The following is a 10222-nucleotide window of genomic DNA, read 5'->3' as shown; positions in this document are numbered from 1 at the left end:
CGCAGTTTGGTCAAACTCATGCTGGTAGCTTCGAGAACACTGTCCAACCATCTCGTCCTCTGTCGTCCCCTTCTCCTTGTGCCCTCCATCTTTCCCAACATCAGTGTCTTTTCCAAGGAGTCTTCTCTTCTCATGAGGTGGCCAAGGTATTGTAGCCTCAGCTTCAGGATCTGTCCTTCCAGTGAGCACTCAGGGATGATTTCCTTAAGAATGGATAGGTTTTATCTTCCTGCAGTCCATGGGACTCTCAAGATCTCCTCCAGCACCATAATTCAAAAGCATCAATTCTTCGGCAATCAGCCTTCTTTATGGTCCAGCTCGCACTTCCATACATCACTAGTGGGAAAACCATAGCTGGAACTATACGGACCTTTGTTGGCAAGGTGATGTCTCTGCTTTTTAAGATAGGCTCATCTTATGTAGCAATAATAATGTTCCTATGTTATCAGGCCAAAGTTGCTAAAAGATCCCTTTAACCAAATGGAAAGCAAGTGGGCATGGGGAGGAACGGACACCAACTGAAACAGCTTCTGATCTCAAAGTTGCCTCCAAGCATCCACCTTTGCAAGGATTCTGCAACTGCCCATCCAGAGTAGAGGGCACCCCCACCTTAGGAACAAGGGTCACCCTCAGGCTGACCCTTTAAAGACTCTCATTTTTACATTTACCAACAACAACAACAACAACAAAAACCACACACACAAACCAGTTGAGGTACAAATCCCTGCAAACCCCTGGAAGCCTGGGTTCAGCTTTGCAGAGAAAAAAATCTGTTTAAATGTTCCCTGCCCCCCTGCAGCTGTTCTGCTGGAGCCAAAGGATTCCCCGCTCTCCCCCCCCCCCGCAAAAAAAATACACAATCAAGGGAGTCAGATGCCTTGGCAGAGGTTTGGCTGTCTGCCTGGGGCTGTGGATCCACATGCTGCCTGCATTTAACTTGGATTCTGCCCTACTGGCTTAAGTTACGACTAAGCTGGTTTAAGGGAAGTGCTTATTTCTAATACAAACACACTAGGAATTCAGTTCCAGAATCACTTTCATAAGTTGCAGGTTTCCCTTCCTCCCACAAAATAAAAGAGCCTCTGAACATGCTCAGAGTGTTTTTCTCCCCTTTGCTACATAAGCACATTTGGAACAGCAGTTCCCACCCACCCTCTCGAAAGCATTTGGTTTTTATATTTCAGATATCAAAATGAGATCTTGCTCGTCTCTGGTCCTTTACCTCTTAGGGTCCTACAGCTGGTTTATACCGAGGTGGGCCAATGGTCCCTCTAGCTCAGGATTGTCTCCGTTCCACAGCATTGTTGTGCCCCTCTCCCCGCAGCATGGCACCCAGTGTGGCTGCACCAGTCATGCTGCCCTAAACCCACCTTTGTTAAGACCCATTTCCAGATCAGGGGGTGACAACTATTCTGGGTCTTTGTTGTGTCTTTAACTGAATCCTTATCATAGAAGGATGCAGTGGCATAGCGTGGGTTCTCAGCACCCAGGGCAAGGCAAGTAATTTGCGCCCCCTAACCCGTGGATTTTAGCACTCGAGTCTCTTCCGCGCGCCCCAGATGTTGCGCCAGGTGCAGCAGGCCCACCTGCACCCCCACGCTACGCCACTGCTCCCACCACAAGTCTTCAGGACAGCCATCCGAAGGCTGGCGCAGGGAGAAGGTCTCTCCGCCCCACTGCCAGGCTTCGGAGCAGCCTTCCGAAGGCTGGCGGCGGGAGGAGGTCTCTCCGCCCCACCGCCAGCCTTCGGAGGAGGTCCGAGGACAGTGGGGTTCCTGCTTCCTCGAGGAGGGCCGGCCAAACGCGCGCCCCCAAATGTTGCGCCCGGTGCGGCCGGCACCCCTGGCACCCCCCACGCTACGCCACTGGAAGGATGGGATGCGGAACCTGGGGAACCTCAAGTGGTGCTGAACTACATTTCCCATCAGCCTCAGCGAGCTGCTTCAGGGTTACTCAGAGCACAGGAAGCTGCCTTATACCAAATCAGATTGTTGGATGATTCAGCTCAGTGTTGTCCACACTGCCTGCCTGCAAATCTCTAGGTTTCCAGACAGGGGACATTCCAAGCTCTACCTGGAGATGCTATTGAGGATTGAACCTTAGACCTTCTGCATGCAAAGCAGAAGCTCTACCGCTTTCCTCCGTGAAGCCAAGCTAAAGTGTCAAAAGGTGATGTGGAATTTGCTGATATCACGCGCTGTAACCTTCCAACAGTTTGACTTCATTCCCAGCGGTGCACGCTTCCATGTCTCCTGAGACAGGCGGGTGCCAGCCTGTGTGATTCACAAATCTACCTCTAAGGAAATCCTTCACTTTTATCTACATGGCATTTTTCACACGCAAGACTCACAGGGCTATTTGACAGGTGGGGTGAAGGGCAACCTACCTACAATCTCACAACACCCTCAAAACAAATAAGCTATTTATCTTGACCTATACAATGCCCTATTATGTCCCCCCACTGTTCCCCCCTTTTTAAGCAGAATAAAGCCAGTGGCACTGATGGGAAAGTGGCAGAACAAAAGGCTCATTTAGAAGGGACTGCTCTGTAGCCTGAGAAGCCCCAAATAGTGTGACACCTGGCGAGATAGATCTTCAGAGAGGCTATCGATCAGTCTTGAACAAGAAAATATTAACTCAAGTTGACTTTGTGAATTCACTTTTAAACACGTGGGGGCTGTTAACCAATTTGGGGTTGTGGGGAAGGGTGGGGCATCAGTGTGGCACAATCTGGTTTAAGAAGAGTCCTGTTGGATCAGGCCAGTGGCTCAGCTAGTCCAGCATCCAGTTCTCACAGATGCCTGTGGGAAAACCGCAGGCAGGATTTGAACACAATATCATTCATCCTCTTCCATGGTTTCCAGCAACTGGTATTCAGAAGCATTACTGCCTTGACTGGGGATGCTTTGACTCCTACTGTGGGAACCAGGGGTGCCATCTTGAATAAAATATTGGGGGGAGGGCAGTCAGGTAAGCCCCACCCTGCATAATCAATCACAAGACATGGCACCCACCCACCATTTAAATGGCAATGCTCATTAACTGGGGGGGGGGCACTAGGCAGGGACTTTCACTATACTCTTTTCTGTACATGCTAAAAACCTTTTTTGTTTAGGCATGCATGTGTAGAATGCTGACATGCATCTTAATATAGTTATTAGCTTATCATTTATTTTAATTTTGTGTGTGTGAATGTTTTAAATAGTTTGTTAAAACTGTTTTTACTGATTCATTCCATTGTTTTGATTCTCTTTGTAAACTGTAAATTTTGTGAAAACAAACAAACAAAGGCAAAAAACTTTAAAACTACATTTGGGTAGCTTGCAGACTCAGAGTGTGAATGCAATGTTAATTGATTTATTTATAAATGTACCTGCCCTGCTTTCATTCAATACATATAGGCATGAAACTAACAGACCAATATTTCAGGTTGTGCAGAGCCCCACAAATCCTGCTACTAATGCTCCTATTTGAACCCAGAGGGTGAGTCCCCTGGCTACTGAAAGTGACCAGATGAAAGGTGGCAACAGAACCAGGCTTTTACAGTATACCTTTAGTAACTGCAGAGAAGGCAGACTGTCAGCGTGACATTATTATCATAAGATAAATATTTATTTGCTTACAGCCATAAGTCATTGCCAGGAGAACAGAAAAGGAGAAACATAAAGGATGAGAAAATATAAACTCTATTTGAAATCAAGACTAAAATGAAACTTCAACACTTATTGGGGCTGCTCTTAATTCTAGCTTGCTCAAATTAACAAGTCATCGTTGCAAACAGCAACCATTCGATTCAAGGTTCTCGCTGGGATTTCAAACTACAGTATTCAATTTTCCTTTCCATGCATATGAATGGATAGTCTGACGCTCTGCTTTTTTATTTGGCTGTTAAGCCTCACCGTGCTTGGATCTTTCAAAATCCGTCTTGCGGCACAGCACAAAAATCCAGCACACGTTGCGAACTTCACAGAAGCCAGTTTGGCAATTAAACGACGTGATATAATTATTTCATTCATTTAATTAGGAATTCCCCCTTGAGTTCACCACTGCAGACTCCAGTCCTACGCGTGATCAGCTCGCAGCAAGAGCAAACGGGCGCCCGAAGTCAAGCTACCCGGGCGCGAGTGCGAGCGAGCTAGCGCACTAGAGCGCGCGTGCGCCACTGCCCTCTCCAATGGCCGCGCGCTCCGTGGCGTCTCCAAAATACGCCCCCCGGGGATGCGGGCGCACGCGCTGTACAGCGCCAGGCCATCGGGCCCGCCCACTTCAGACAGGCATGGCTACGAGTAGGGAGGACCTGAGGCGGCGGCGAGGGGCTGGTGGGGAGGCGGTCGCAGCCGCCTCAGACCCCGGCGCGAAGGAGTCGCGCAGCCCCTCGGCTCCCTCCTCCTTGCGCCCTGGTACCTTTTGGCTAACGCGCCTGGTGCTGCTGCGCGCCACCGCCTTCATTTACTGTGAGTGCCTGCCTGGCAGGGGACGGGGAGGCAGAGATGGAGAAATCGGTGATGGGGCTTCCAAATCCTCGCCATCAATTCTCTATTTCCAGCAGACGATTTTTATTTGGTGGGGTGGGGATAGATAACAAGCATCGTTCTCTCCTGCTTTTTAATTTTTTTAAAAAAGAAAGTGACAAGACTGCAAATCCTAACCTCCCACATACCCCATTGAATTCATTGGGACTTTCTCATAAATCAGGAAACCGGAAGGCGTCAGGCAAAACTCCCCCTCCTTCCCTGCAAATAAGAAAAATGATTGCTAAGGCTGTTGTTGTGGCTCACTCTGCACAGAAAAAAGCTGAAGGGAGAGTGATGCCTCCTGGGGCAATGAGTGCAAACAGATTGCTTTGTACTTGGCTTCTACTCTACCAGTTCAGCTTCCAAGTATTTTACAGTATTACTTTCCACAGAAATACTCATTTTCTGGATTCATAATTTTTTAAAAACCAGATTGCTAAAAATCAGTTCAGTTCTCTAAGTGTTTTGATTATTTCCTCCCTCTGTGTCCTGAATCTTCCAACATTCAGCTTCTTTGGATGTCCCTGAGTTCTAGTGTAATGAGAGAAGGAGAAAAGCTTTTCTCTTTCCATTTTCTCCACTTTCTATCTTGTGAAAAGCCCTTAGATCTTTTGATGAAGGGTGGTATATAAAGCAAAGAAAGAAAGAAAGCATAATTTTCCAAATTTCTATCATGTCACCTCTTGCATTTCCAGCAAGCTCTGCTTTTGAGAATGGTCTTTAGGAATCTGGAATGAAGATGAATCGGGACACGGGGCAAGGACTTGGGGAAATAAGATTTGCACTGCAGGATTCAGTGTGATAGATTCAGGTGCCGTATGTGCCAAAGAGGAGATCTGTTGGGTCCCCTTGACTTGCCCACCCAGTCAAAGGAAGAAAAGAGCAGAATGTAAAAACCCGCCATGTATCGCTTGCACCCCTCTTGACTTGCACCCTGAAGATAGATTTGCTTTATGTTATAAATAATAAATGCACAGATATTGAAGGTTTCTTTAGGTTTCTAGCTTTGCAGAAGAAAGCTGCGGGTGTGTGTATTTCATAACTATTCTTTCAAGAGCCAAAGCTCACTGGTAGAACAGCTGCTTTGCATGCAGAAGGTCCTAGATTCAATTCCTGACATCTCTGGGCTTTGCTTGGAGAGACTCCCTGTCTGAAACCCTGGAGAGCCTATGCCAATCAGTGTAAGCCACAGATAGGGAATCTTTTCAATGAATGGGCAAGATCCTGAGGCCCCACCACCCCAGCTTGTAACCTGGATAGATGGGAGTGGCCACCCACCTTTCACTTGCCTGATGTCGTCTTGATGTCAGGTGACCAATTTTCCATTTGTAGGGTGGCTTGAGTTCAAGCCATGCTGCAAAAGAAGATCCTGGCCAGCCCAAGGCAGGGCTTGCAAGTCATCATCTAGCATTGCTTTCAGGTTCTCCTTCCGACAGGAATCATTCTTAGTGATACTTTGCATTTGGTTAAAGGTGCCAAGTTCAATCTTTGCTTTCTAAGGAACAGTTGGGACAACATTTTAAGCCTCCTGGTTGTTCATTTGCAACCACATATTTACATATATGACATGAGGACACCAGAAGAGCTTCCTGGAACAGGGAAATGGTCCACCTAGTCAAACATCCTGTTCTCACAGTGGCCAACTGGATGCCCATTATGGGAAGACTGTATGCAGGACTTGAGAGCGAGAGCCCTCTACCCATCTGCGGTTTCCAGCGTCTCGTATTCAGAAGCATTACTGCCCAACTGTGGAGGCAGCCCATAACCATCATGGCTAGTAGCCAGCGATAGCCTTATCCTGCTCCTTGAATTTGCCCAATCCTCTTTTAAGTTGGTGGCCATCACTGCCTCTTGGGGGAGCGAGTGCCATATTTTAACCATGTGCTGCATGTAGATGTCAGATGTAGTGTGGGGCTTGGATAAAATAGCCTCGCTGGCCAAATTAGGACCCTGGTCTGGGTTAATTAGGCCTGATACTTCCCCATTGCTTGTGTACAGACCTCAGTGGACTATTGGCCTTTCCCTTTATAAGGCATCTTTCCTTCGTGGTTTACTACTGCATGTGGTCAGCACTTTTAACTGATTTTAAGAAAATTGATTGCTTTTTTGTATTTGTTATTTCTTTTTGGTAAGAAGTTTGGGTGGGAATGGGGAGAAGCAGATGTGTCTCGAACGTTTTGCATTTTATGTCTTTTCATCCTTATCGAGTATGAATATCGGGATTATTTCTTCCTCGAACCATGACAACCTTTGGGTGGGGCAAGCAACACAAAGAAAAGGCTGGAGCTAGATCAGCAGACCTAACAAGTCTAGATGATTGAGACTCTGTGCCTGTTGGGTTGTTCTTATTATTACCACTAATGTATTAACTGCCTTCTAAACCACAGTGTCAAGGCAATTTATTCGTAAGATAACTGAAAATAGCTAAAAACACAGAAACAAGAAATACGTCTAAAACTGGTCCCAATTCCTAACAATGGAAACTTGTGTTAGAGACCCGTTTGTCCAGATTGTCCACCATTGGAACAATGTTTTCAACTGTTTCTGGAAAGTGCAGGTAGTGGGCAACTGTACATAGACGGATGGTCTAACTCTGAATAAGGCATCTTCCTATCTACGACCTCATCCCATGTAATGCACAGAAAATAGCTTTAAAACAATATGAAAATGAACAGCTTCTACTGCGTTCTGCTAGATTTCCAGAAGTAACTTTTACGTTGTGTGAAAGCTTAAATATAATATGGAAATTAGCAGTTAGGGAAAATGTCAAATGGACTGCTGTGTAAATGCAGCCCAACTGAGCTTCTTGCCATTGTGAACCTGTCAGGCCTCTATTTCAGGGGCCTCTTTGTGGCCTTGTGTCTCCCGCTTCTAGATGTTTCCGTTATGTCCAACCTACATGTAAATAACAGTGTACACTCTCCGTTTTATTTCCGTTTTTGTCAGGGTGTATCTTATTCCTCATTTGCTCTTCCTTTGTTTATCTTTGCTCTCAAGCCAGGAGTGTAATTTGTACTTCTAGGAGCTGATGAGCAGTTGGATGGCAGGCCAGCAATTTTGAGGTAAATTTTGATTAGCACTTGAGGAAAAACTCCTTGGCCAATTGCAGTGTTAATCAAGGTAAATTAGGTTGTGGAGGGTTCCCCACTCCTCACCGACCCTCACCCTGGAAGGAAGCGAAAATATATTTTTAACCAGAGGTGGATATATTAAACTGTGGGGGAAGTTTCATGAAGGCCACAGACTTGATTTGGATTTCTTTATGTGTCTTAACTATCATTTACGACTGCTTTGGTGTGATGGTGGAATGTTATAGTATAGCCTACCAGACACCTGCTTACCTAGCTGCCTGTGGTGGGTAAGTGTCACCTACAGGTGACCAAGCCAACAAATTGAACAAAAAAGGGTGGTTTTGGTTCCCCCTCTATCCCCCCCCCCCCGGTATATTATTTAGGCATATGTTGGCTGGCAAGCAAATGTAACCTGGTTACATTTGTTTGTTTATTTTTTTAAAAAAATAACAATTTCAATGTAACAAAATATAAAAACATATTATAATCATTCTTTCCCCCCATTTCCCCACCTCAACCCCCCCACCCCGAGACTTCCCTCAGCTCCTCTCTCTGATTTATACAATTTTACAGTATGCAGAGAATAACATGTACATTTGTTTATTTAGATGATTTATATATATACACCATCCTTTACACAAGCCACAGGGTGGTTTATAGTAAAAGTAAATAAGATGAGAAGAATACACGCAATCTGTAAAAAGATACAAGCCTTAAGAGTAACAGCCCAATCAGTAGGTAGCAAATTACTAAAAGAGGCAGCAAATGCTCTAAGCAAGCAAGCTGGAATTTACTCCCACAAGAGGCAATGATGGCCATCAACATGGATGGCTTTAAAATAGGATTGGACAAATTCATGGAGGACAATAAGGCTATCAATGATTACTACCCCTGATGGCTTATGTTCTGCCTTTACTGTTGCAGGCAGGAATGCTTCCAAATACCAGTTGCTGGAAACTGCAGGAGGGGAGAGTGCTGTGGCACTCAGGTCCAGCTTGTGGGCTTCTCATTGGGCCACCTGGTTGACTACTTTGAGAACAGGATGCTGGACTAGATGGGTCACTGGCCTGATACAGCAGCCTCTTCTTGCTCCTACAATAATTCTGCTTTGCTTGGACTGTTGTGTCTCCAGTAACACGCCTTTCCCCTCATCTTTTTTTCTTTGCAGTTGTAGCTTTTTTGGTGGCTAAGCATCAAAACAAGGCCCTGATTGGAGACCAGGGACTCCTCCCTTGCAAGTTGTACCTGGAGAGTGTGAAGCGCTATTTCAAGGGGAAGATAAACTTGGACGCCTTAAGCTATGCCCCGACTTTAATTTGGTTTTTGGATTGGTCCAGCATGGACAGTGTCCTGGATGTCTTTGCTGTGGCTGGCCTGGGGATCTCATCTTTTGTCCTGGTCACCGGCTGCGCCAACGTGATCCTCATGGCTTCCCTGTGGGCTCTCTACCTCTCCTTAATTAACGTGGGACAGGTCTGGTAAGTTGGTTGGTACATCTTCTCTGTTATACTTGCTGCTTGTCATTCTGAGGACCCTCAAGTTATTAAGATGATGATGTAGAAATAATGAAACATCTCATAGGCTCCCCACCCCTACCCCCAACTTCATGCCCTCCAGATGTTTTGGACTATAACTTATATTGTAGGAATGTCCCATTCATTTGATGTAGAATGGTTAAGAAATGTTTTAAATAAGTAACGATTCTCCATGCCTCTATGCCAGAATCCTGTCCAATGAATCTGTCTACTAGGAATAGGTAAGAAATCTAAGATAGCCGGGGTGTGTATGTGGAATTTGATTTCTGGGCTTGGCACTCCGATTGCCTTAGAAACATAACATGAATGATGGGATGATACCTTCATTCTGTCCCTGGATCCATCTTGAGGAAGAAGGCTGGGGCTCATCATGCCATTTTGTTTCTACGCCCAAAGCAAGATGTTCAAAGCCCTAAATGACATGGGCCCCAAATACCTGAAAGGTTGCCTCTTTCCCTACAGACCCTCCTAGGTGTTAAGATCAGCAGTGGGGGCCCTCTTGGTAGTTCCACCTCTCTCAGATGTTCAGTGAGTGGCAGCCCAGGAGAGGGCCTTCTCTGTGCCTGCCCCGAAGTTGTGGAATTCGTTCCCCACTTGCCTGGCTTCTTCACTGTATAGCCTTTGATGAATGCTGAAGATTCATCACTTTCTCCTGACCCTTGGCACCTGAGATATGTGTCTTCAGAGTTCTCCCTATTCCTGTGGTTGTGGGATCTTTTAAGTGTTTTTAATTCTGAATTTTTAATTGTTGGGACCAGCTGGTGAAGGGCAGGCAATAAATATAACAACAACAACAAGTAATAATTCCTGCACTACAGGCATTTGGATTTTTTCAAACTCTACAATTCTCTGATTCTTTGGATAACAATGCCTTAGAGGGGATGGGACCCTCACTGTGGTGAGCACAACAAATGGATTTTGGAACCTTGCTGAAAAAACTCCAGGGTTCCTTTGCTCCAGTTGTCCAGAGGGCTGTGGGACTTGATTGACAGCAGGATCATCCTCAACTTGCTGAGCCTTCCTTAATGGGCACAGAAACTTGGCTCCCTTAGGAGGCCACATGGTGCCTCTTGGGAATGTTGACTTTTCTGGCTCTTTCTTT

The 10222-nt window shown here is 45.9% G+C and overlaps 1 protein-coding gene across 3 annotated transcripts in view; it reads left to right on the top strand.

Annotated features, from left to right (window-relative positions):
- The first annotated feature begins 4238 nt into the window (after window positions 1–4238).
- Window positions 4239–10222, top strand: part of LMF1 (lipase maturation factor 1) — a 157510-nt gene continuing 151526 nt past the window's right edge. For 2 of the 3 annotated variants that reach the window (XR_014213590.1, XM_082199107.1), the window contains exons 1-2: window positions 4239–4454; window positions 8754–9063. Coding sequence is in view for 2 of the 3 variants with exons in the window: in XM_082199107.1 (XP_082055233.1) it covers window positions 4277–4454; window positions 8754–9063 (488 nt within the window). In the remaining variant the exon portion in view is untranslated. Of the gene's footprint in view, window positions 4455–7422; window positions 7577–8753; window positions 9064–10222 lie in introns of those variants that run through there. The other variant, XM_082199108.1, reaches the window with a different exon arrangement.

The sequence above is a fragment of the Podarcis vaucheri genome, assembly GCF_965113315.1.
Source record: "Podarcis vaucheri genome assembly, chromosome: 14".
Classification (NCBI taxonomy): Eukaryota; Metazoa; Chordata; class Lepidosauria; order Squamata; family Lacertidae; genus Podarcis; species Podarcis vaucheri.
The sequence above is the reverse complement of the archived record's forward strand: the minus strand, read 5'-3'. Positions and strand labels throughout refer to the sequence as shown.